The following is a 27669-nucleotide window of genomic DNA, read 5'->3' on the forward strand; positions in this document are numbered from 1 at the left end:
TCAGGAAAGATATGGTTATATACAACATTGGCAACACAAAGTACAAGTGTACTACCATAATAGTATTGTAAGAAAATTTGCTTACCCAGAAGGCATACAATGTGTTCCGTTTGTGACTCTGATTGGTTGTAAGATGGGTCTGGTATTGACAAAGAGGAAAGCTGCATCATTTTTTGGTATAAACTAGAAGTGAATTGTTAAATCTGGTTTAGTTTACCTTGAGATAGATTGATTTTCTCTTGGTAAGTACTGTTGTTATTACTGTTATAAAAGAAATGTCCATCCTCCATTTTATTCTCCTTTCCCCCTTTTTCTGAGCGAATTTGATTGAGAAAGTTATAGATTTTATCATTTGGAAAGAGGGTGATGTCTGAAAATTGCAATGGAGGTTTAAGTGCCTTCAATTGAATTCTGTGCCTAGGGGAGTAGAAGAATATTGCTTTCACCTGAGTATGTATTATTGGATTTGAATTTACTGTTAGTCCTATAATCCTCTAGGGATTTGTTGGGAAAGACGGGAACTTGTAATTGAAGAGGAGAGTTTTAGAGTGCGAATTATGGGTGACACAAGTTCACACTGCATTCCTTGAATGTTGTTTTATGATTTAAAATACTGTTTGAGGTTTTGCAAGATTATGAGGTTAGCTGATGAAATTTAGCATACAGAGATAATGTGACACCCCCACTTCTCCCAAGGGCGAACCCAAGGGTATCCGCGGGACGCCTGCCCAACTCTCGCCAGGACTCGAGACAAATCTAATTCAAACCTAGTCTAATACTAACAATGAAAGTCAGAATAAAGGTACGAAATCATTTCCATACATATATATCCAGTCGTGCATCACAATTTCAAATTTACAATCACTTTTCCCAAAATATACAACATCCAAAAGTGTCTAGTCGATTACAATTAAACCATTAATACAAAAGTGTCTCAAGTTGGCATTTCCTTAACTTCTTCCAATCGGGTTCCTGTTAAGGAAAACAAACTAATGGGATGAGCCAATACTCAGTGAGATCAAGAAACACACATGCAAACACATAGTCCAAGTAGCAACAACAATTACATTATAAGCAAAGCTATCAAATTCGAATAATTCACACTTCGAATAGGAAAATAAACAGAAACAATTCAAGGATACTGTAGCTCTCAGGAGCTAAATTCCACGTAGTCGTATCCGAGTTTTGATCACATCTCCTGTTGACACTCCGTCAACCACATAAGTATCAAATCCGTAGATACACCACTTTCTTCGAATCCCATCACCGTTACACCCCCTTACTGGGCCCGCTCATCAAAGTTTTGATAATACCCAAGTATATTATGGCAATACTACGCGAGTAATGCCAAGCAAGATCTCTCCAATAGATCATGCTCTACGAATATCTCATGATTTGCTAAGCTTATCAACCAAGCCCATGCTGGCTCAAATCGCAAAGTTAATCAACGAGTTTGGGCGTCCCTCGAATACGAATACGAATTTAAGTCGATAAACAACGCTCAAATCGACGATTCCAAATAGGAATCACAAATACGAATCACATCCACATTACTATGTACAAGTCGAATATGAATTCACATAGCAAAAATTCAAATATAATTTCATTCGAAAGAGAGAGAGTGCGGTAAAGTACACACTCGTCTCAAATTTTCAAATTCACATAACGGATAAGAACCAATTAACCATTTAGCAACAAATTCATGCATTTGACACTCACAGTGATTCAAGTAGCAAGTTCAAATGATGGTTTAGGTGTCTCTCGTGAGATCCTCTGGAAGGTCCTCTTGAGCACCTGAACATTTAATAATAAACTATCACTTATACATCCCAATTAATAAGGAAGATTGTACCCTTGTACAATCTAAAAAAATTTCACGAGAATGAGCCTTAATTACTCGTAAATCGAGACTCAAAAGTGAGGTTTTAAAACACAAGCAAAATCTGATTTTCATCCTTGAAATCGAGTGTAAAACGATCCAGTGATATCAAAGGAAAAAGAGAGAGTTTGCAAAACTCCATTTCCTTGAAGTTAGAAATTTTCAGATTTATTACATTTACTTTGAAAAATCATATCTCACTCTCTACACGTCCAAAATTGGAAAATTTGGTACCGTTGGAAACTACTTCCAAATTACTAAAAGTTCCTAGCATACACTTTTCCATGATTCCAAATGGAAGGCATTCAAAATTGGCTCAACGTTACTGTTTTAAGCTTGCAAGACAGTTTTGAGGTTGATTTTTCGCCAACTTTGGAAATTCGGTCAAATTAACAGAATTTGAACTAGCCTCTCAAATTTGAAATTCAATTAGATTTGCAATCAAAGTTTAAGACAAAACAAGCAGAATGAAAATCGGAGTTTTGAGCACCAAGATACGGTAGCTCAAAGTTGCTGCAAAAGTGAAGTTGTCAAGCAAATTCCAGGTTTAAATCACGTACTTTGGGACTTTGTTTGAACATAGAAACGGACTCGGAATGGTACAAAAATTAGCAGTATTACACTACCATATAAGAGTTATTTCTCTACCAAATTTCATAGGAAAATTCATTCGGGAAGTTGGTTAACAAAACCATCAAAGTTTCCAAATCTCCAAGGCAAAGCTGCCTTGTACCTTTAGTTTTCTTTTTCTCAAACCTTTGGCCAATAAATTGCCTAAAACATGCCTCATTTATGATATCCAGGTCTAATAAGGATCCAAGATACATTCGGTAGGTGATTTACACCAAGAATTTCGAATAGTAAGTCCCAAGTCAAGATTGGTAGCAACTCTGTCCAAAATGAGGGTTTTGAATCATTGAGTCAGTTTTGGATTTCGGCCACAACTCACTCAATTGAACTTGGAATCGAGCGTGGTTGGTGGTGTTGAAAACTAGATTCATAAAACTACATTTTCTTAGAAGAAATTGTTTCCAAAATCTGTCCACAGCCAGCTCATATTTGAGCATCAACTCGCTGCTCAAAACAGAGCTCCCAGTGTAGACGTGAAATAGGACAGTCATGTTCAAACGATTGGTATGGACTACTCAAGTGGAATCAGAATGTCCATTTTATACAGTTGGAAATCTGGGAATGTCTAGTTTCCATTGCCGCAAACAACACTCGATTTTGACATCAGAGTAAGAATTATTGCCAAAAGAAAAAGACTGCCTGGGCAATCCGGGAAATTTTTCCAGTTTTGCTAAACCTTTGAAATCACTACAATTGGCCAACCAAATCATGTTATTTTTCAATGAAACTTTCTACACCATTCATATAACATGTATACATCATAAACAAGTCATTAAAACCTTAAAATTTCGCACCAAAGTGCACGAACATGGCAGGGGTAAAATGGTCACTTTTGTTCATTGCACCTTCCTTGAGTTTCTACCAACAACCCAACATCATTCCACCAATTTAAGCACTAAACTAACATTAATAGCATTATCATTCACCAAATCAGTCCATCCAACTAAAGTGGGAGTTCATAGAGCCCACACAATAATTTTTTCAACATAAACAAGCTACCCACAAGCATGCATAAGCTTATATGTGCACTACTACTTCCATAACTCAAGATTTTCAAGGTTGATCGTCCATTACCTCTATTGACAAGCAAAACAGAAATTTTCGGCCCTCCTTAGCTCAAGAAAACCATGGAAAGCAGCCCCCTTTTGTAGCTTAAGATGATCACCAAGTGTTTAGCTAAGTGTGGTTAAATTTTGGTGTGATTTGGTAGAAGATTTGATGAAGAAATGAAGAAGAAATTGGAAGAGCTTTTTGGTTCTTTTTTTCTTTCTTGATGCACGGCTGCTATGGTGAGGAAAAGAGTGTGTTTTGCAGCTGAAAAAGCTTCTTGAGAGACTTAAGAATGAGTGGCTCAAAATGCTCCAAAAGTCAACTAGGACTAGTGCGCGCACGAGCGCGTTTCGCGCTCGATTCCTCTTGAGTTTATTTCACTAGTGCATTAAACCTCTAATGCACTTATATTCATACTATTATTATTCACTTTTAATGGTCTAAAAATAATGGTCTTAAGTCCCTCAATTAATCGCACGCATAAAAACGCGTACTTCCGATTTGTGCGCGATAAAGTGAAATTTTCAAGAATTTCTTATAACGGTAGTATCACTAACTAATAATTGAATACTTAAACATAAAAATACCTATTTCAAGACTAATGTACAAGTTTCCAATTTTTCAAGCTTATTGTATTCTCAAATCGATTATTATTTCCAATCGCGTATTCACTATTCTCACTTTACGAGTTTTCAAAAATTAAATTTTGAAACGAGTCATTTTAAAAATATAAGTAAGTCATAGATCAATGTAATTAGGTCTCAAGAGGCTAGAAAATAATATTCGGAGTAAACGGCCAAGTAAATAATTAAATGAGTTAGAATTAGGAGTTTAAAATAGATAAATTTTGTGAGTCTTCACAGATAAACCAGCACATGGTGAGCTGTGGTAGCATGCAACTTTAGTTACATATTAATGAAAATTTTAGCTGGACTTGATCTACAATTATGACAAAAACAAATGTTTTCTAGTTACCTGCACGTTCTGCATTTTGACTTCCGAGATTTTAGCTTACTCTGGCAAAATTTAGCATTTTAAGACTTTCCATTCTTCTTAGTGTTTTGCACTTGGAGGACCTGTTTCCACATTCAGTTGGAAGTCTTACTTTATGGATGTAATCTTTAAAAGACTTGCAGCAGCTAGCTTTATGCTTTGGTGCTACTGGATTTCAGGCTTCGTGGACCTTCCACTTTTCATGGCCTCTTTGACTCTATTTGCTCGTTTAAGCACAAGAAAACCATCTATTTTGACAATTGGTGGTCTTAGCATTCCAAGTTTTTGTTCCTTTTCTTAGACCAAAATTTTGCCAAAAAAAAAGGCCTACTCGTTCCTGTGTTTTGCCCCTTTTATATGTTTAAGAACCTTTGTAATTCCTCTAGAATGTGCATCAATCCAATACACAACAAGAAAGGGATTCTTCACCAATCAATTGATGCCAGTTCATAACAAAGTTCAGTTCTGGTGAAGACTAGCATTTAGCATCACTGCAAACTCTGGCCTCTTACAGTCAAAGAAAAAAAAAATATATAAGAAAAAAAAGGTAAGATAGAAGCTGTTCCAGGTGCTACTTGTTTGAACCAAAAGATGCAAGATGTCGAGTTTTCCAGTATCGCTAATTGCTTACATATGCTTTTAAAACAAAAATGAAACAACAAAGAGTAAAACAAATTGATGCAGCTGAAAATTTTTGTGAGTTTTGTTCATTTTATTCCATTTGTATTTTCCTTAAGTGCCTGATAATATACGTCAGTAAATAGTGGCCATTTAATGATTAATCCACATTTTTTAATTTTATTTGTTAGGTGGGCAGCTAGCTCTTGCTCAATGTATTCCTTGTATTATCTTGATCTCATATCAGAAATGGCTAATAACAGTGGCATCGGGTGCTATTGACAAGCAAGAAATTGGAATCCTGAGGGACTGCCAATGTGGCCGGAAGGACCTCAGATCAAATAGTCTGTATTCCAATATTTTACTCGTAAATCAAACAGCGATGTCTCTGTCATGGTAATTTTACTTCTGTACTGCCTTTTGCTTTGCTTTGTTCTAAACATTCTCCATCCTTCTTGCATTCAATTATTTGTTTAAGAATGATCAATCTTTAGGATTTTGTTACATATTGTTGAGGGCTCTTTTAATATTGTTTTTGGGTTAAGTTTTTAGCCCTTTAACTTGTTGAATGGTGCTTGGGTTGGTCATTCCCTTTCTCCCTCTAAGTTTAGGTTCACTGAGGATTACAATTTCATTGCAAAAATTTCTTTGTGAAGCTCAATGGACTTAGTTTTTTGAATCTTGATAAATTTCTTGTAGGTATTAATCATGGTAATCATTCAAGTTCATGAAGTGCAAGGATCAGAATAACCGTAATGCTATTCTCGTCATATTATTTTCTTCCTTTAGTGGCTGGCATGAAGTCGAAGATTGGAGCAGAAAAGGTTGGTTCATGGTGCTATATGCAGTATTTTGTTCCATTTTCTGTTTCTTGTCATTATTATCAGTGACCGTTGAAACACGAATTATTGTGCTGTGGGACTTTCCCTTGTCCTAGAAATTTAACTTGTTTGCAGATAACACTCTTCTTATTAGCATACCATCTTTTCTGGTTTATGCCCATGCAATTGGTAAAGTTTGCCTTGCTATTTTGTTTTTAACTTACCCACTTATCATGGTAATGTTTTCAAGTGTTTGACAAAGCAGGACCTTACCCATTCATGTTTATGATACTTAAGTTTAGCAACAGGCTAAAACATAATTAAGTGGAGGCTATATTCCGGAGTTTTAAGTTTTTCTTTTTTTCCTCCTCTTATTTGTAATATACTTTTCTAATCATTTGTTGAGTTGTTTTGGGGTCTTGTTTCGTGGTCTCAAGTACACAGTGTGAGCTTTAGACCTTGGAATGACATGATTCTAAAGTTTGCTCTATAGCTGCCTATGATGTAAAAATCGGACCACTGCTTGTCTCTAACCTGAGAGTCAGGTGGCTTGTAGATAAAGAAGAATAAACTTCTCTTTAAATGTGAGCTTTAGACTGAAGCAATTCAGGTTGCTTTGGAAAAATTCCCACCATCGGCTTAGTTAAATAATCAAGAAGTCTTTTTTGGTCTAATTGTAGCCCTCTTGGTGCTTTAATTGTTTTTGACAAGTTTTATATCAACTAATACTCGTTCAAAGTCTACTAACTAATTGGTGTCTCATAATTGTCTTAGAGCGTTGCTTTCATTGGTTCTTGTAAATTGTGTAAGTAAGCTTAATTACAAGCTTACATTTAGGCTGAAAACTAACTTCATTATTGTCTAAAAGTGGATGTAAAAAATGTCGATCAGTTGATTTTTTATTTTGAAGGTCTTCAAAGAGCCTATCAAGAAGTTAAGAGTTGTTCCAACTTTCAAACTCTGTATGTTAGCCATTCTTGATTTTTGAATTTGAAGCATTATAATATATGGTTTATTTGGATAGTGAATTATTTGCCAAAATTTATTTTCTTGTATCATCAACACATTTTTCAACCATCTTTTTATCCCACATACATCACATCAAAAAAGTGTTACAGTAGTTTTTCAAAAAATTATCCCAAATAATCTACTATCCAAACACACTATTATATCCATTATGTACTCTAAGTTGTTTTTGGTCATTTTTGTAAATGTACAATTACAATGTGGCAATTCATTTTTCCATGTTCTTGCTAATCTAATTTAGACATGATAGGAGCATTGCATATATTTCTATTGATGATCTCCTGAAGGTGCTATATATGGTGTGAACTTTTTTGACAGGGGGAATTATTGCCATGAGTTTTCCCCTTTCCTTCCTCTCCTATAGCTGAAGAGGAAAAGAACAGACAAACAAAACTAAACAAAACAAATCAAAAAAAAGGAGGAAAGAAAAAAGGGTTCTGTCAAATATGGGAACACAATGGTCTGCCATAGGTGTGATACTTAATAATGCCCTTGTATAAATGTGTTTTGCTCAATATTATGGGGAAGATAGTCGATAAGTTGACCTTATGTTTGGTAGCCGAAATTTATATGCTCGTTACATTATTTGTACATTGCAAATGTATCGTTGCTTTCTTGAGTTGACTATCATAGTTTGGATTATTGAAAACAATAGAACCTGGGCTTGTAGTAAACTTGATGTTGAGAATACTGTGGATTTTGTTTGGAAAAACTGGTCATGATATCTTAATGATACGTAAAATTGCTATTCCTATTGGAAGATTTCTAGTTGGTGCTTCTACAAGAAGTTTGAAATATGTTCCCCTTTTGTAGTCATTTTGGTGATGGGACTTTAAGAAGACTGATTATTTCTACCATTCACCACTCCCTGGCAGGGTAAACATTAATGTCATAAAAGCTTGACTACTGCAATTAGTTGTAAGGTGCATTGTTACTTTTCGCAAACAGGTTGTGAACTTTTAATTTTTTAAGAAAAAATAATATTTCCTTTTCCTGTCTGACAGTTGAAGCTTCTACATATGTAAATGAACACTAGTGTTAGGGTAAGCACAGGTTCTCTATTAATGTTTGGCACCACTCGTAATAGGTGCGTCACGTGCTCTTTGCATTGAAAGAAGTCTAGCATACATGTCAAGGGGCAAGTGAGAGTCCTTGATAAGTAATTTCTTTCTTTTATATGGCTTAATCATATAGATGAGGGAGATATAATTCACCACATAGAGAGACTGTATTGTGCTTGTGAGTTACACTTGAAATTTGTACAAGAAGGCTTGCCATTTCACTGCTGCATGCTTTACTAGTGGGCTCCTTTAGTTGGTTGGTTGATTATAATTTTGGTGCACAGTGTAGGGCTTGAATATTTTACAGGAGATCTGAGAATGAACCTTGGTGTTCAAACATGACAGTGAGTTTCTTTTTGTTTCAGAGCCATTCTTTTCAGCTAGCTGTTTGTGTATGCCCCAAACCATTTTTGTCAGAGGTGCTGATCATTGGTTGGTGTTGGATTTACAGTTGGAGAGTCAAGAGTGTGTACCAAAAAAAGTTTTGGGTGTACCTTTGTGTTCTACATGTATTTAGAAGTTTCATACACATGTTTGGTTCATCTGTCACTCAAAATGGCTTTGCCTAATTGTGGTCTAATGTTATCCATATGTGGGCACCTGTTTGAATACCTTCTTTATGGGAGCTAAAAGCTCTAATATGACATCATTGATGCTTTCGAATTGCTAGCGTTCTATTGCAGTAAGCTATAACATTGCTTTGTTTTAAAACTTTCTGTTTTTAAGTGATTGACATTTAATATGATTGGTGAGGTTTCCTATTGTTATTTGTACAGATTAAGGTGCTTCTTGGTGATTGTGATGCTATCCATGTCAGATGAGGTGATAAATTGAAAACTCGTAAGGATAGGTTCGGCATTGATCAGTCTTGGTATCCTTATCTTGATGGGGATACCTGTCAAGAATTTATTTCCTGCAGAATTGCAAAATGGGTCCCACAGAACAAACCTTTTTTATTGCTTGAAATGAGAGGACCCCAGGTTTCTTTGCCCATCTTGCCTCAAGGTATATTATCTTTCACTCTGATCCTCTGAACTTTATATGATTGTCTTCTTGGGAGTAACAGTAGATCAAAATTTTGTATATCCTTTGCAAACCCCCCTTGAAAAAAAGAAAAGAAAAAGAAAAAGGCCTTTTACTTGTCAAATGTTTAGATACATTTTTTTGCCTTGGTAGTTGTATGAGTTCTAATACCGTTCCTTGTGTCAATTTTCTTTCTGCCAAGAGTCACTTTTTAGGTGGAAATTTTTTCCTCTTGAATTGTAGCTTGGTTGTACTAAGCTGCTCAGGAAAAGTATCATTACCCTTTTGTGTCTTTTCTCATGGTTATCTAATGTACAAATACTCCTTTGACTGTATTGTAAGTGATTTAGTAATGTTAATCTTTCTTGTTTGGTTTAACATTTCCTGATCAGGACATCTTATGGGTTAGAAGACTAGAAAATTGCCCTTTCTTCTTTGTATTTGTTTGTGTGGTTTACAATTAATGGAGTGTGTTTGATCTTAGAGTTCTTCTCAACCAAATTTGAGGTAGGGGTGGGTACGGGTCGGGTACCCGCCCCTAACAAGATTTGGCTGACCCGAACCTAAAAAATCGGATCAGCCATTTTACGACCCTAACCCGCTCCTAATATTTTCGGGTACTCAAAAAAAAGGGCGGGTCATAGGGTACCCGCCCCTAAAAAAAAATTTATTTTCTAATAAAAATATATTTTTCACTTAATATCAACATGTTTTACAATAAAAAAAAAGTATGCTTTTCAATTAACATTGGTAGAGATATTATAATCAAAATCCATACATCACCATTCTCATACATTTCATCTAATAATCAAACCAATTTCATAAATTTAGTACATATTAGAATTATAATATCTAATAGATAAACGAAGTTTTATGATAATTTTGAGTACATCACCATTTTTATGCATTTCATCCTTCTACAACATAATAAACACAAGAATAATAAGTATATGGCAACTTTTCCAACTTCCTTAAGGATGTTATGGTACAAGATTGCATCCAAAATGAGTCGATTGTGGAATCAAGTCCGGAAAAGAATTGAACAGAGCTAATAGTTTTTGAAGAAAGTATAACCAAAATAATCTTGAAAAATTTTTCCCAACTTTCTTACATCATTGGAATAGACCTTATTGCATTAAAGGTGATAAAAAATAAATAAATTTCTTGCACTAAAATAAAAGGAGACAAATTTAAAAGACACAATTGCAATAAAATAAATAAATAAATGAAAGACACAAATGTTTTAATCATCTAGCTAACAGAAAATTGGAGCTCCAAACACAAATTTTTGATTGAATTGATGAAAAATTTGTAGGAAAGATCGATGGAAGTATAATAAAAATGAAAAAGAATGAAAGGGATGAACAATTTTTATGATAGAGTTTCACAAATTTTTCTTTCTTTTATTTATTTGGTTCAGGTTTCACCAAGAATATTTGCTTTTTTTAGACAAACTGAGGAGAGACTGATTATATGAGATTAAAATATGAGGTTGTGAACCACTTTACTTATACTTAGGATTAAAAATTATAAAATTATATAATGAACCCTTATTTTTTTAATATTTATATAATATACCATGCGGGTCGGGTACCCGCGGGTTTTTATTTTACTGATCCGTATCCGTATCCATTTTTGCGGGTACCCGATCTGCATCTGTCCCGCTAAGAAAAATCGGATCGGATATCCTATTTTTCGGATCAGATCGGGTTAGTCAGGTTTCAGATCGGATCGGATCGGTTTTTTTTTTTTTTTTTTACCCACCCCTAATTTGGGGCTTGTGCTAAATCGGCCACATTTGGTTTTTTTTTTTTTTATGTGAATATGACTGTGCGACTAAACTGTAAATAAATACATATGGTAAGATTAATTTCCCATCCTTGTTTTCCTATTTTTTTTCTCTAAACCATCTATCTGATATATTCCAAGCTCCAAGTTTGTCACGAAGAGATATGGCAATCCTCGCTATGTTGTTTAGCAATAGTGTTTGATTTTTATTGTCTTCATGACTTCTGTAATATTGTTGCATAGATTCACTACTACAAAAATGATCTTTAGTCACACACTTAATATGACATTTTCTTAAAAGTGTCACAACAGAGAGTTAATGTAACATGCAGTAGGGAACGTCATTACAGTGACAAAGAAAATGACGAGTACGACGTCGTATCACTCTAATTCGTCCAAATAGAAGTAAAAAGTGAAAAACAAATGCGGGAAAGAGAATGGCGCTACACTTCAGCGCCATTTTTTTGGGGGAAAAAATCTAACAACTCCAATGAACCCACTGAACTTTACTCTTTGTTCATCCGAGTTCTCTCTCCTAAAATCTTCAATCACATTAACTCTCTCTGAAAAAAGCCAAAATCCTTCACCCCTCTAACAACCGAATCCCTTGTTTCTTTCCCTTTCTTCTATCCGATTTTTAATTCTCCCCAATTTGAAGACAAAAATGTAATATTTGAGATCTGTCAGCCCGAAGTGCAACGGTGGAGGACGGTGTTCATTGGAAATCGCCAACAACTCTCAGGACTTGTTCTTCTACTTACAACAACATCTGAAGGAAGATTACTACCAGGTAACCTATACATTTTAGACAAAATTAATAACTTTTTTTTATTACTCTATTTCTTCTCCGGAGACGGCGTGGGACATGGGGCAGGAGCAAGATGGGTGACAGAGGGTAGCCCAGGCGGTGCCTTGCTAAAAATTATCACCCAACTCGACATTCATTTTGGGTGCTACTCTTTTTGCCCCCTATAACTAAAATTTTAATTGGATTCATTCCTCTGCCACTCTTCGGCTGCCTCAGAGAACCTCGACTCTGGTAACAAAATTGCCGTTCCTCATTCCCTTCGCCGCCGTTAGACCCAGAAAATTGGACCTTTTGTAACTGCAAAAGAATGGTGCGAATAGCTGAGGCTAGAAAAATGAGATCTTTAGGCTCATCATACGCTTGTTTGGAGTTTTTGAGTTATCAATCTCTACAAAGATGCTTAGTCAGCGGAACTGCAAAAGGGAAATCTAAAATCAAAGGATCACAGCCATTGAAGAGATCGAAGGTAACAACCAATAAAGGAACTGGGTCGGGTGATTCGAATCAAAAAGAAGGTGGGCCTAGAAAAAAATCTGAATTTGATGAATTGGTCGACGAGTGCTTGGCTTTGACTTCCCCAATCAGATTCTTGAAGCATAAGGAAAAAGCTAGGGAAGCTGAGAGAGAAAAGATGGGGCTGAAAAGTAAGGTAATGATTACACTTGGTTGATGAGTATAGCAGGGTTCTGATTACGCTGGGCTTGCCAAGGAGTATAGCAGGGTTCTGATGAGGAAGCATAGAGCTAGACAGGCTGCTGAGTCTGCATTCTTGAGGTGTAAGAAAGAAGCTATTGAGGCATTACCCGAGGGTCTGAAGGCTGCTGCTTTGGTCCCCAATTTGACACCCTTTCCGGCGAATTGATTTATGGCCAATTTTCACCTCCTATTGAAGGGTATATCGAGAAGGTTAAGGCGGCAGCCAAGAGGAGTTCTGGCAAGGAAAAACTTAGATGATCGCTTGAAATTTTTTTTATTACTTTCTTTTTGGGTTTCTTTTTACTGCATTTACTGTCTTCTTGCTGAATTTTCTGGTTCTATTTATTTTATGGTGCATTTTCAAATTTCACTTTCTTTACAAATATGTGCCTTCTCTTCTGGCTACAAGAATTCTTGCTGTAATTGAGTTTATTGTGAAGAAGAGTGGCTTTTTAGTCATCTTTGCACTAGTTCATTGTCTGAATGGTTATCAAATTACCCAGAATGCTTTTACGCTAGGATTTGTAGGTAGGACCTGAATTCATTTTACTAGTTCATTGATCCTGATTTGTATCTTGTTCTGTTATTGAAGTAGCTTGAAAATTTCTGTTATTGAAGTAGCTTGAAAATTTCTTGGACTGCATAGTTGTTGACCCATAATGCAGTTGGTCTTTCTCCAACTTTTGAGACGCCAATATCTATTAGGAATAGCTGCCCATAGGCCATCCGACAACTTAACAGTTGGCTAGTACCTCATGTGCCTTCCAGTACTAGTTTCTTTGCAATAACTAGAATAGGACTTTTTACTTGACCCTTTTGCGTGAGCTTGACTCCAGCCTTGTCACCCCATTTTTCTTCTTTGGGAGCTCCAGGATTTCCTAAAATGGTTAGCAATTAGGTGTTCTCTTTAAATATCTTCTGCCTTTGCTGCAAAACTTGACCAAAATTGAAGTAGGTAAATTGGCTTAGAACTTCCTACCACTAACATTTGCATCATTGGTATTGAACTTGATATAGAATGCTCTGCCCATAGGATTCTAATGCAAAGTGCATCTTACATACATAGCATATATCAAGTGGTGACTAAGTCAAGCTTATTCCATCAATGCAGTTTCAAGTTTGTAGCGGCCATCATCTTCGATTCCATCTAGCGAGCACTGATCGTTGATTCCCTTTCCACTTGGAGCAAATTGGAGTTGTTGGTAACCAAAAATATACATTATGTTTCTGCTACTCTTAGGTTGCCAATACATTATAGTTCGAGGCAATTATTTCAATTGTATAGAAATTCTATTGCTGATTAGTTGGGTTGCTAATATGTTGTCCAAGTTCTCTATCTCAAATTGATATTGGCTATATTATTGGACTAATTTTGAATTCCGTAGACTGTTATTCTTTTGTGCCTACCATCTGTTCGATAGTTTGTGTCTTACAATCTGAAATTGAACTTTTGCTATCTTTCCTTTTGATATCATATTCTGTTTTGATACTTTTGGATTAGTTCTTATTACTCAAAAGTCTAGAACACCTGGATATGTGAACATTCTGTTTTGAACTGCCTAGAACACTTGGATTAGTTCTTACAACATAGTTTTGATACTTTTGGTAGCTTTACTTTAGAAGATATTCCATGAGTGATTTGTGTCTTCTATTAATCCTGTTGAAATTAGTTTTCTTATCTAAGTAAATGTTTCATGCAAAAATCAGTAATAGTTTAGGTAGAATTCTCTTGTAGATGCTAATGAGGCTTTTTTTCTTTTTATAATTAGAATCTATGTGAACATGGATAAAAGATGGATGAGTATGTCACGATCAAGTGATGAGTATAAAGCTGGTTTAGAAGATTTTCTTGATTTTGCATTTACGAATGGAAGTATAGGGGAGATGATTTTATGCCCATGCATTAGGTGCGGGAATGGGGTATTTGTCACGAGAGAGCAGGCCAAATCACACTTGATATGGAAAGGGTTTATTAAGGGATATACTCAATGGTTAGCTCATGGAGAGGTATCTTCGAATTTGCATCATACATCTTCACATTATGACCTTTTTTAGATGTTGCGTTCACAAATGGTTTTCATGAACATGTTTGTAATTGCTTTATGTTAATTGTGGAGATTCTTGTTTTGGATATCATTATTGATTGTAATGGACTGCACTTTGGTTTTGGTATTTGTTGTGGCTGTCATTTTGGGTTGATTCTTGTGGTATTGTGATTGAATATCTGTTCAAGACTTGCTCTCTTATATGTGGTTATATGTTTTATAAAATTTGTTTTTAAGGTTGGGGATAAAGTTACAGTAAGAAGCATGGTTGATTCGAGCAAAATTTGTGCTGTTGGAGTGGTTAGAAATTTGGATCCAACTTCTGAAGTTGGTGACACACCTTTGGGATCACATTGGTGTGAAATCCATGTGAATGTGCCTGTGGAGAATGATGAAGAGCTAATGAGGCCATACCATAATTTTCGCAAGATTGGAGATGCAATTGGAGTAGCTATTGCTTGGCCAATAAACCTGGTAATCTTTTTATCTTATCTTTATCATTTGTTTAACTTAATTTTTATTTATTTTCTAACATTAAAACTGTAAAAGAAGAGCTGTAGATGTGATTGTAACTCCTATTTCTTGGTTTATGACACTTGTAGGTGATTCTTGAAGAAAACTAAAGGATCCTTGGGTCAAATGGCTATATTTTGAAGACATTGTCAATGCGTTTTTTGTTGAGTTCTTGTTGAACTATTGCTTCTTTGATATGTATTGGCAATACTACTGCAATACTCATAACTTTTGAAAAATCTCTGAATTGGCATGTAATTTGTTGACATAGTAGCCATGTAAGTTACTTGGATGATGTACTTTTGCACCAGTTTGGCTGCTTGTATTGCACTAATTACTATGAAAATGTAAATCACCTTGATTTTCCTTTATAAGATGGTACTAATAACTTTATTATTCCAAAAATTAGAATCTATATTGTGCAGGCAGGATGAAATGTGATTCTGCTTTTGGGTATAAAAATCCGGATGGTACACAGGGCTAATGCAATATGATGTATTGACACTAAAAAGTGTCACCACTTCGAGTTTTGCAGTTCATAATATTCACAAATTTTCATGTTAACAAGTGTCAGAACAACCTAATCTAGTTACACCATAAAAGTGTCATAATATTTCATTTTACTTATACTGCAAATGTGTCATAATATCTTATTGTACTTACACCATAAAAGTGTAATAATATTTCATTTTACTTATACTGCAAATGTGTCATAATATCTTATTGTACTTACATAATAGAAGCGTCATGATAGATCCAATATATGACAGGCATCAAGTGTCACTTTAGATTCATATAACCTTACCTGTTCTCCAGCATTTCTTGTCATTTAAAAGTGTCATTAAAACGATAAATAATAACATTTATAAATGCCAACAGAACTACAAATTAGGACTCATACAACTGTCATAAACCTATAGTGACGCTGGAATGGACGACGTTTCTAGCAGAGCGTCATCATAGATCAAACGTCATTACATCGAGCTATAATGACGCTTTTAAATGTCGTAAAACGACATTTTTGTAGTAGTGATTGAACAAGAAGAGAGTTCAACATGGATGTATTGCACTGTGTACAAGTTGGCATACTCATCAAACTGCAGCAGCATATTGAGTCCAGTAATTGAAAACAAATATCAACTCTTTATGGTAGAGAGACTAATCATGATGGGAGCCAAGATATTCATGAGAATGTTCAAGGAAGATTACAATGATCTTAGCCTCACCGATATCCAAAAAAGAATTGTCAGGAGAATTAGGATGTATGTATGTACCTTTAGATCCATAGGAAACAAAAGCTTCATTCTTTATGTTTAAAGTCCATGATATGATACATACAATGCATTTATTAGTTGAAAGTCATGATACAATACATACATACAATATGTTTATTATTTGAAAATCAATGACAAAAGTGGGCACATAATACATATATAAGTTCCACACTTATAGTATTAATCATGTTAAGATCTCCATCCATATCTGATAGCCCAATCCACCAATTCAGTCAAGACTGTGGTAATTGGACCACATTATTCGATCAACTTGATGGTTCCCACAACATTCTATGAAAGAAAACAGAGGCATGAATATTACAACTCTGTCATAATGTCCAAAACAAATATAGATGGTATAATACATTGGAGCTCCCACATCAATTTGACATCAGGCTTGTGTAGCTCCAGTTTATTTTTTGCTTTCTCTACTCAGGATTTTTTTCCTTGATTCCTACATGGAATATTCAATTTTATATCTTTGAAGAGATGGGAGATTTGAAAGCTGAAATATAAAGGCTGCAATTTTTCATAGCGGAAATTATTTTTTTTATTGGAAATTATTTTCAAAAAATGAAAAGAAGAATATTTCATAAAAATACATACATTGCAAGAAATATAAGCAAACCCAAAACAAATATAGGATTTAACTTCTTAGTTTTTACTCCAAAATAGTAATATTTGGATGAAAAAAAAAAGAGTTGATGAGAAAACCAACAATACAAACTCAGTATAGAAGTATAGTTCACAAACAGTAAGAATCAGTGCATAATACTACACGAAAGTAGAATCTGATTGATTAATAGAAGAAACAAAGCATATAGCCTGCAACTTGTAATTATAACTTATATTCACCTCAAAAAAATGCAAAATAAAAGGGAAAGATGAAGTTAGAAGAAAGGGAAAACGTAAAGTTTGTAAGCATATAGAAAGGTATTTACCTTAACATCCAAATGGAAAATTCCGCAAGAGTTCATATAATTTTCTAATCAATGAGATTCCACAATTATGTAATACCGTTCATTGATTCATTCATATAAATCCAAAGCATGCATACTGCAGCTTGTGATTACAAAGAAAGGGAAAAGATAAAGTTTGTAAGCATACAAAAATGCACGTACCTTAATATGCAGATAATCGTGTCAATTTGAAATTAATAAGGACAAATCTCTCGATCCTGTAAAATATAATATGCTCAGCAATAATTATTTAAAATATACATTCTCAACTCTTAGGGAAATAAGTCTACTGAAGTGAGACAAAATTAAAAGGGTTGGTTGAAAATAGAGCGAAGATATTAGCACCTTTAAATCCACAGGAACTTCAAAATCCTCTATATCTCCAGGTGCTGTTTGGACTTTCTTAAGCAATGATGCATTCAACTTTCCGGAACAGAATTTCTTCAATTTTGGGCAACTCTCTATGATCAATGTCGTGAGTAGGGGAAATTTAAACTCATAATCCTCCCGGTGACTACCACCAAAACTTCGAAGATTCCCAAGCGCTTTCAACTGCAAAGAGCTTAATTTAGGAAACACGAACTCCTTGCTAGTTCTTCCTAGTGCAATTTCTCTATGTTTTCCAACATCATGATGCCGAGCATTATCTTCTTGGCTGACCTCTTCATCTTCCTCACCTATAACTCCATGCATTTCCGAGCACCAACGAACGTTCAGTCTCTCAAGACTTATGAGCATGGTGGCCACACAAGGAGGATGAAACAAACATTTTAAAGGGCAGTTGACCACATGTAGACTTTTTAAGTTTTGGAATACTCGAACCCCTTCAGGAAAATTCCTCCAAATATGGATTAATCTTGGACAGCCATGCAAGTCTATTGACTCTAGTGTGGGGAGAATTTCGAGTCCCTTTTTTGACAGCATATTACTAACTTTTAGACCCTCAAAGTCGACAAGAGATTCCATCCCATTACAAGCCCACATGCGAAGTACTTGCAAGTTTTGTAATAATGTAACTGTATCAGCTTTGGCAATGCATCGGATAGAGCTCCAGCGCCAGAGCTTCACGGATTTCAAGTTGTCGAGGGACCCACTAGGCATTTCCCTTCCTATTAGTTGTTCGGGGCCATCAGCAAGATAAGTAATGTCTAGTACTTCCAAGCGGGGTAGTGAAACCTGAAAAATTTGGCAAACTTAGCCCCATAATGCAAAATGCAACATGCACTTACAGTAGTGTTCGGATCCATCCAGCTGCTAGCAATCTATTTGTTACGCTTGATGACGTGACAGACATACCACCACGTCACTAGAGCGCCAAAATTATTGTTGTCAATATTTTTATTACCCTATTTTTATTCATCATCACTGGACTTTTAATTACTAGTACTACACCAAACAACCCTATTTCTTTTTTTCTTTTAATTACTGTTTTTTAACCTTTTTTTTGTTTTTTGTTTGGGGGCTTCGTTGGCTGAAGAGTATCCGAGTTAGTTGTTGAAGATTGGAGTCGAGAAACTGAATTATATCAGTAGGGAAGATAGAAGAAGAGAAATCAGGAGGGAGAAAGGAGAAGAATTTCAGTGGGAGGAGGGAAAAGATAATGAGAGAGACAGATATTATTGAGAAGAGAATTAAGCAACAATGAATCTGATGCTTATTACAATTGCAGATGTAATACTTATACAAATCCTAGTGTTCTTTCAAATACCAGATTGCTAGCAATTAACTAACTTTCCTGCCAAAACTCTTCATTCTGTTAGGACCAGGCTTGGTCACGTGATTCTTCCCCTGTGCTCCCATTTCTCATGCTACCTCCTCTGCTGACTCTTTCTGGTAGTTAGTTTAATAGCTTCCCATGAATTCAGGTCATAACAATGCCTCTCCCTAAAAATAATCCTAGTCTCTAGGATTGATTAAATTGGAAAGTAGGGAATTGAGCATGAATGAATGTCCAATCTTCCCAGGTGGCTTCCTCAGGTTCCATGTTTTCCCATTGCACCAACACCTGTTCGACCTCTTGCCCTTTTCTAAAGATTGTCCTCTGGTCTATAACTGCTGAGGGAGCAACACCAAACTCTCCATCATCATTTAGGGTAGGCAAGGCAGTGCTAAGAGGAGCCCCCTTAGGTGACTTCTTGAGTAAGGAGACATGGAAAACAGGATGTATGGTTGATCCTGCTGGTAACTTCAACCTGTAAGCTACAGTCCCCAACTTTTGCTCTACTTGATATGGCCCATAATACTTAGCCGCCAGTTTTATGTTCCTTCTTACAGCTACAGAAGTTTGTCTGTAAGGTTGAAGCTTCAAATAAGCCCATTCTCCTACTTCAAATTCCCTGTCACTCCTCCCTTTATCTGCCATTTGTTTCATCCTGTTCTGAGCCTTCAACAGATTCTCCTTGAGCAAGGAGTTCCAGCCCACTCGTTCTTGTGCCCAATCCTCCACTGCAGCTACTAGTGTGCTATCAGGCCTCAGGTTCATCTGAGTAGGCTTGTAACCATACAAGGCCTGAAAGGGAGACATTTGTAAGCTATTATGGTGGTTAGTGTTGTACCACCACTCTGCAGCAGGTAGCCATTTCCTCCATTTCCCTGGTTGATACATACACATACTTCTCAGGTAATTTTCCACACACCTATTCACCCTCTCAGTCTGTCCATCAGACTGAGGATGATATGCAGATGACAGATTTAATTCTGTGCCTAGCATTTTGAAGAGCTCTTGCCAGAACAAGCTAGTAAAAGCCTTGTCCCTATCAGAGACAATGTGTGTTGGTAGGCCATGCAACCTAAAAATCTGATCAAAGAATGCCTCTGCGACACTTTTAGCAGTATAGTGAGAGGTCATTGGAATAAAATGGGTGTATTTAGTGAATCTATCCACCACCACGTAGATCACATTACAACCAAAGGACTTGGGTAATCCCTCTATGAAATCCATAGAAATTTGTTGCCAAGCTTGGTCAGGTATGGCCAGTGGCTGCAGCAAACCTGGATAGGGGCAATTTTCATTTTTGCTCCTTTTGCAGACCTCACAGCTCTGTACATATTGCTCCACTTCCTTCTTCATTCCAGGCCAGTATAGATAACTCTTAATCCTCTGATAAGTACCAAGATTCCCAGAATGTCCCCCAAGACTAGAATCATGAAAACAGGAAACCAGCCTTTGTCTTAATTCAGAATCTGCTCCTATCCACACCCTTCCTTTGAACCTTAGAATTCCCTGGTTATAGGAGTAATCTGGTAATGCGTCAGCTCCCATAGCTAACTTCAGCAGAACCTCCTTGGCCATCTCATCACTGTTGTAGCTCTCAGCTACCATGGTCAACCACTGAGGCTTGATGGCAGTGATAGTATGCACAGATGTTTCTGCTGTATTCTCCAAGTCACCCCTCCTTGACAAGGCATCAGCAACTACATTTTCCTTCCCTTTTTTGTATTGAATCTCATAATCCATTCCCATAAGTTTAACCAGCCATTTTTTTTGGAGAGAGGTGTTAATTTTCTGATCCAACAAGTATTTGAGACTCTCATGATCAGTTTTGATAATGAAATGGTGTCCCATCAAGTAGTGTTTCCACTTGTGAACTGCAGTGATGAGTGATAAGAGTTCCTTCTCATAGGTAGACCTGGCTTGATTATTCTGTCCCAGTACTTGGCTGTAATAAGCTATTGGCCTCCCCTGTTGCATTAGAACAGCACCAATGGCTTTCTGACTGGCATCAGTTTCCAGCAGGAATGGCTTTGAGAAGTCAGGTAATGCCAACACTGGTGCTGCACTCATTGCCAGCTTCAATTGTTGGAATGCAGTTTCTGCAGCAGTACTCCATGCAAATTGATCCCTTTTTAGCAGTTCAGTAAGAGGCTTAGCAATCTCCCCATACCCCTTAACAAACCTCCTATAGTAACCTGTCAAGCCCAAGAATCCTCTGAGAGCCTTTACACAGGAGGGCGTTGGCCAGGACAGCATAGCTTCCACCTTGGATGGATCAGTTTTCACCCCTGCACTAGTAATTATGTGTCCCAGATACTCTACTTGGTCTTGACCAAAAGAGCACTTAGATATCTTTGCAAACAAAGAGTGTTGTCTCAGGGTTTCCAAAACTATGGATAAGTGGTGTAGGTGACTCTTGGAGTCTGGACTATAGATTAAAATGTCATCAAAGAACACAAGAACAAATTTCCTTATATAAGGTTCAAAGACAGAGTTCATTAGTGCTTGAAAGGTGGCTGGGGCGTTTGTTAGACCAAATGGCATGACAAAGAATTCATATAGACCAGAATGAGTCCTAAAAGCAGTTTTATGGATGTCATCAGGATTCATCCTGATTTGGTGATAGCCCGATCTCAGATCAATTTTAGAAAAAATCTTGGCTCCATATAGTTCATCCAATAAATCATCTATAATAGGTATAGGAAATTTATCTTTAATAGTGAGGTTGTTCAGTTGCCTATAATCAATACAAAGCCTCCAGCTCCCATCTTTCTTTTTTACTAAAAGAGCAGGTGATGCAAAGGGGCTATGGCTATCTTGTATAAGGCCAGAGTTCAACATCTCTTTCACCTGTCTGTCAATCTCATTTTTTTGTACATGAGGGTATCTGTAGGGAGGAATTTTGAATGGTTGGGCATCTGGTTTGAGGGGAATTTGGTGATCATGGCATCTATTTGGGGGAAGGGTGTTTGGTTCTGCAAAGACATCATCATACTTAGCCAACAACTTAGTAAGAGAATCTGGTTCAGAAATTACCTGTGAGTTGTGAATCTTCACCATACATGCTTGCTGCAATGCCTTCCTGATCTTGTGTTTGACATACTTGTGAGCTGAGGGACCTTGCTGCATCCTTACGTTTGCATTGTTGGAGTCTCCATTTAGCACCACTTGCTCCCCTCCTTTTTCAAAAGACAGATTCAGCTTCTTGAAATCAAAAGTAATAGGACTATAGGACTTCATCCAGTCAACTCCAAGGATCAAGTCATAAGGCTCCAGGTCCAATACAAACACATCATGTGCAAATCTGTGGCCCTGCATGCTCCACTGCATCCCTGGAATCCACTGGTCACATGTCAACTCCTTGCCATCAGCTATCTTGACCTTGAAGGGCCTGTGGTTCTGTACCCTTTCTGGAAATTGCTGAGCCACACTCCTCCTGATAAAGCAATTAGTACTTCCCCCATCTAGCAGGACTGTCAAGTGCTGGTTCATATATTCCCCTTGCATTTTGATAATGCTTGAGGATAATTCCCCTGACAGTGCATGCAAGGTTAGCATCACCTCATGCTCTTGCTGAGTTCCCATGTATTCAATAACCTCCTCCTCTTCTGCTGTGTGATTTTCCTCACCCTTCTCCTCCTCCCCTACTATCATCATGTGGATCCCCTTGCTTTTGCAATTGTGACCTGGACTAAATCTTTCTCCACACCTGAAACATAGGTTGTGATCCTTCCTGTACTGGAATTCAGTGGGGGAGATTTTCTTGAAAACTTGCTGTGAATTAGACTTCCTGCTGAATTCTGTTGGTGATGTCCCAGCTTGTCTTGCTCCCGGATCCTGAGCTCCATTTCCTCCTTTGTTAATTCCAAATGAGGTTGAGTGCATGGTATTTCTGAGTATAGGCCTACTGGACTTGTGAACCAGATCCAAGTGATGTTCCTGCCATCTGGCCATCTCAAAGGCAAACTGTAGACTGTCTGGCCTGTGCATCTTCACGGCAGATTTAATTTCCCCCTTCAGTCCACTTAAGAAACTAGAAATGTAGTAGGATTCAGTCAGTTCTGGCATCTGGATCATTACAATAGACCTCAACTCCTCAAACTTCTCCTGATAAGCCAAAACAGTGGAGGTTTGATTGAGTTTGCTAAACTCTTCCACTGCATCAGCCTCTCCCACAGTGCTGAACCTCCTACATATTTCTGATCCAAAATCCTTCCATTGGACTATTCCCCTATCTTTTTTGAAATTCTGATACCAGAGATCCGCCTTTCCTTCTAAGTGCAGTTCCACAAGGTCCATCTGCTGCTCCTCAGTAGTGCGAAATAGTTGGAAAAATTTCTCACACTTCCTGACCCACTCCTTAGGACTGTGGCCATCAAATCTGGGGAAATCCAACCTGGGGACCCCCATGGGCCAGTGTTGCCCCTCTCCTCTAGAGGAATTGCCAAATTCACCATGCCTGGTATTCGAATTTCCCGCATTTCGATTGTTAGGAGTCCTTTCTGCAGAACCATTAGGATTTCCCAAAATGCCTTTGTCCCCCTGCAAACTCCTCAAAATCGAGCTGATCTGGCTACTCACAAAGTTCTTCAGTTCTGCGCTATTTGCTTCCAGTAAGGACCGCATCTCCCTTTGATTAACTTCCAACTTTTCCTCCATGACCTGCTTGTCTGCTATCATGGAATCGAGAACCGCTTGAATCCTGGCATCCTGTTTCCTAAGCTGCTCTTCGAAGCTTTTCATGCGTGTACCTTCTGCCATTATGGATTGTGGAAGAACTTGCAATCCGAGGACCGCAAGCTCTGATACCACTGTTGAAGATTGGAGTCGAGAAACTGAATTATATCAGTAGGGAAGATAGAAGAAGAGAAATCAGGAGGGAGAAAGGAGAAGAATTTCAGTGGGAGGAGGGAAAAGATAATGAGAGAGACAGATATTATTGAGAAGAGAATTAAGCAACAATGAATCTGATGCTTATTACAATTGCAGATGTAATACTTATACAAATCCTAGTGTTCTTTCAAATACCAGATTGCTAGCAATTAACTAACTTTCCTGCCAAAACTCTTCATTCTGTTAGGACCAGGCTTGGTCACGTGATTCTTCCCCTGTGCTCCCATTTCTCATGCTACCTCCTCTGCTGACTCTTTCTGGTAGTTAGTTTAATAGCTTCCCATGAATTCAGGTCATAACATTAGTTTACCACTTCTAACCTTAAATCGTCACAAGCTGTCTTTATTAGAATTAAATAATCACTAATAACTACCAAGAATAATTGTACAACTCCAGGTAGAATTTGCTCAAGTAACAAACAATAGGGAGTGGTACTAGTTAGTTACATACAGCCTTCAAATTCACTTCCACCACAATTTAATAGTCAGTACATTTGTACGTGAAATGACTGACATTAATATGAGTCGTACAAACAAGTCAATTTGGAACATTAGTTTTACCTTTACAGTAGTCAACATTAGAAATTCCGCATCACATTAACTGATGAAACATTATTAATTTTGAAAATATAATTAACATATTGAGAAAGAAAGTGCTTGCGTGTGTTTTCGGTGTTCACCTGAATTCAACTATATTAAGTATATCATATAATTACACAAACTAAAAGAGAGAGAGAGAGAGAGAAGACAGACCTGGTCAAAGAAAGCCACAGCTTTATCATCTTTAGAGCCAAAACCAATAAAGTTTGTCCCGCTTAAGGTTAACGCTTTGAGTTGGGGTAGTTCAAGCACTTCCTCTCTCAGACTTTCCTCCCTCGGAACAATTCTCTCCAAATTTTCACATTGATATACGTATATACTTTGAAGTTTCACCAGACATTTCAGTGCTGATTGTGAGAAGAAAGTTGTAATTTGATGACAATACTGCACCTCAATAGACCTGAGGTTGCAAAGCGATGGAGGTTCGACTGATCCCTTCCACAAGCACTCTAAGGCACTTATAGAATAAAGTCTCACCTCTTGAAGTTGACTGAAGCACCCAGATGGAAGAAATCCATTACATATTTCTTTCAACTCCAAACCTTCTAACTCCATGGACACCAAATTTTCAAAAACATGTCCAGCAACAAAGTTGGCGGTAGAATCAACAAGGCATTCATATTGTCCACCGTCTAGACGAAGCTTTTTCAAATTGATGAACCCATTTTCACCCAAGTCAGGCACAAGATTCCTTAAGCATGATGATATTGGAAGATCCAAAGTGAGATTCTCCGTTCTCTTGACAATGCTAGTAACATTGGGGTCAAAAAGTTTTTTCAACCCTTCATCACAATGATCTAACAGATAAAGCTCGAAGCTTTTCCCAAATTGATAGTTTATGCTGAGATTTGCCATTGCTCTTTCATAATTATCTACTGCAATGTCAAATCTTGACAACCTCTGAGTATCAAATTCTTGCAAACATAGAAGTATGACGCTAAGGTCATAAAAAGCAATCTGGAGACATGCAAGGTTAGCGATTGATGAGATCTCTTTAAGGCATCCTATTTCCTCTTCTTTATCTCTCCCTAGCCGCAAATGATCACCAGATCCCAAATACAATTCTTCTAGTTTCTTCAAGCTTGACAAGATACCACTAGGCAAGGGATGGAGGCTACTTTCAACCCTCAAATCCAACAACTTTAAATTACTCAACTGACCGATTTCAGCTGGAAACCGATCATCCAGAATGTCGGATTTAAAGAGGCTCAAAGTTTCCAATTGCGTCATGTGTCCAATCATTGACGACATTCCAGTGCCCAATACACAATAATCCAGACACAGTGTTCGAAGGCTCCTTAACATTTGGCCAGGCCATGGCAGTGGAAATTCAATAGACGAGTTGTTTAATTCCATGACCCTGAGAGCTTCCATTCCTACAAAAGAGTCTTCTGATAGGTTGAGTTCCCCTGATTGGACTACCAAACGCAACAACCTAAGCCTTGGATATTCCTTGCAAAATGGAAGTAGATCATGATTGGAATCTTGCAATATTAGTGAAATTGCCGTGTAAGAATTCTTTTCTCCCAATCCTGAATTGCTCACTAAAAACTCATGCTCGTCTTTTGATGCAATTGACAAGCACACATCTCGCACGACATCGTGCAATTTTACAGAGTCTTCTTTTTCAGCATCATTTAGCAACAAATAGGAGCTTTTCAACTCATCAACCAGCAAGTCTACTTTGTCCCTTGCATCTATCAAATTCTCTGTATCCCGGAACAATTGTAGCCCTTTTCCATACCTAACCAAGTGTTCGATCGGAATACTATAATCCTCTGGAAACAAACTACAAAGCAAAAGTAGGTGCTTAGCTTCATCGGTTCCCAAATGATTATAGCTCCACTCAATTCTTAAAAACACCAGATCTTGAACACCTCTTAGATTTCCCATTCTGTCCTTTCTTAGTTGCCGAAGGGCACGATCCCAGGATTCTGAAGTATGATTGCTCTTTAATGCCTTGGCAACAACAACGATTGCAAGAGGTAGACCTTTGCATTCCTCTGCAACCTGCTTTGCAACACCACTCAAAGCAGAATCATCAGAAATTTCTGCAACCTCTTTAAAAAGAAGCCATGCTTCTTCTTTAGGCAAGACATTCACCTCAAAAATTTCAGCTCCCATGTCCCGACAAGCATCTAAGGATCGAGATGTCAGTATAACTTTTAAGCCCTTGCATTCATCTTTGACGGGAATTCCCAGACTCTTAAGATCAAGTTCTTTCCAAATGTCATCCAATATAACAAGAATTCTCTTGTTACGGCCAGTCAGTCTCGTATACAATCTTTTAGCTCTAGCAAGATCAGTTTGCTTTGTTATCTTTAGCCCTAATTGCTCAGCAAGTTGATCTTGGACATTTCTCATGTTTGGACTTTGAGACACTGTTGCCATGGCGACTTCATCAAACAATTTCTCGAACTTAACCTGGTCAGCAATTTGTTTGACCAGAGTAGTCTTGCCTACGCCGCCCATACCACAAATCGCCATTAGGTTAGTTTTCTCCTGCTTTAAAGCTTCCATCAATTCCTTCTTTGTTGACATCCTAGAAACTAGGCCTTCCTCTAAGGACGGGATTGATTCACTTAACGACATTTCCCCGATTGGAGCAATGGATCCAACTTCATCAAATTGCCCCTCTTCTAAGAGTTTTTCAACAACACTCGTTACTTTCACCGCACGTCGGCCTAGCAAATAGCATGACTTCAAATTCGGAAGCTTGACAATATTAAAGCAATTCACCTTAGCAGTCTCCATACCCACAAAAATAGTATGTGCATCTTTCTTTACATCCTCAACTCGTTTCAGCCAATCAACAACAGTTGCTTTAATTTCTTCAGCGTTGTCTTTTGCTCGATTTACCTTTTGTTGCACCTCAGTTTCCTTTATCTCAAGTTTTTTGATGTCATCGCTCAGAGTTTGAACATTACTTTTGTAGAAGATTAAGTACTGAAATTGGCGCAAAATTGGATTGATGCACTTCTCTACAATTGTTCCCACAATTGAATTGGCAATTTCTTGGATTGCCATTATTGCAAAATTCTGTTCAAATTTCTATTACTGTGTTATTTGAAAGATATAGAAAAAGTAATCTAATAAATTGCATGAAAAATATGAAAAAGATTCAAGGATACGTAAATAAGGTAATAAAAATTGTGTAAGAGTAGAAGTACAAAGAAGGAAAAAAAATGTTAGGCATTGAATTGAATTTAATGAAATGTTTCTGGAAAAAAAAGAGTAAAGGACACAAATAACTCATAAATTGTTCTCACCAACAAATAT

General features: G+C 37.1%; 1 protein-coding gene, 1 long non-coding RNA gene and 1 pseudogene across 2 annotated transcripts; 2 read left to right on the top strand and 1 right to left on the bottom strand.

Annotated features, from left to right (window-relative positions):
* Positions 1–5897: 5897 nt before the first annotated feature.
* LOC113773952 lies at positions 5898–16268 on the top strand (annotated as a pseudogene).
* LOC113773047 lies at positions 11368–15320 on the top strand. Its single transcript, XR_003468741.1, has 4 exons — positions 11368–11679; positions 13505–13595; positions 14676–14912; positions 15041–15320. It is a non-coding gene; the product is annotated as an uncharacterized LOC113773047 (long non-coding RNA).
* A 9-nt stretch (positions 16269–16277) lies between the features above and the next one.
* LOC113773953 (disease resistance protein At4g27190-like) lies at positions 16278–27417 on the bottom strand. The gene is made up of 4 exons (XM_027318541.1): positions 24544–27417; positions 17530–18360; positions 17347–17402; positions 16278–16516 (listed from the first exon to the last, which is right to left on the bottom strand). Exons 1-3 carry the CDS (start codon positions 27415–27417, stop codon positions 17379–17381), a joined length of 3729 nt encoding a protein of 1242 aa, XP_027174342.1. The 3' UTR covers positions 16278–16516; positions 17347–17378.
* Between the last annotated feature and the right edge of the window lie 252 nt (positions 27418–27669).

Source organism: Coffea eugenioides, chromosome 6, assembly GCF_003713205.1.
Source record: "Coffea eugenioides isolate CCC68of chromosome 6, Ceug_1.0, whole genome shotgun sequence".
NCBI lineage: Eukaryota > Viridiplantae > Streptophyta > Magnoliopsida > Gentianales > Rubiaceae > Coffea > Coffea eugenioides.

Excerpts from the sequence above, each read along its gene's own strand:
- LOC113773953 (XM_027318541.1), bottom strand. The coding sequence starts at position 27,417 with ATGGCAATCCAAGAAATTGCCAATTCAATTGTGGGAACAATTGTAGAG. Across the intron at positions 18,361-24,543 it reads CTGTGGCTTTCTTTGACCAG|GTTTCACTACCCCGCTTGGA; the intron begins GTCTGTCTTCTC and ends CAAATTTTTCAG. Across the intron at positions 17,403-17,529 it reads AAGTTCCTGTGGATTTAAAG|GATCGAGAGATTTGTCCTTA; the intron begins GTGCTAATATCT and ends TATATTTTACAG.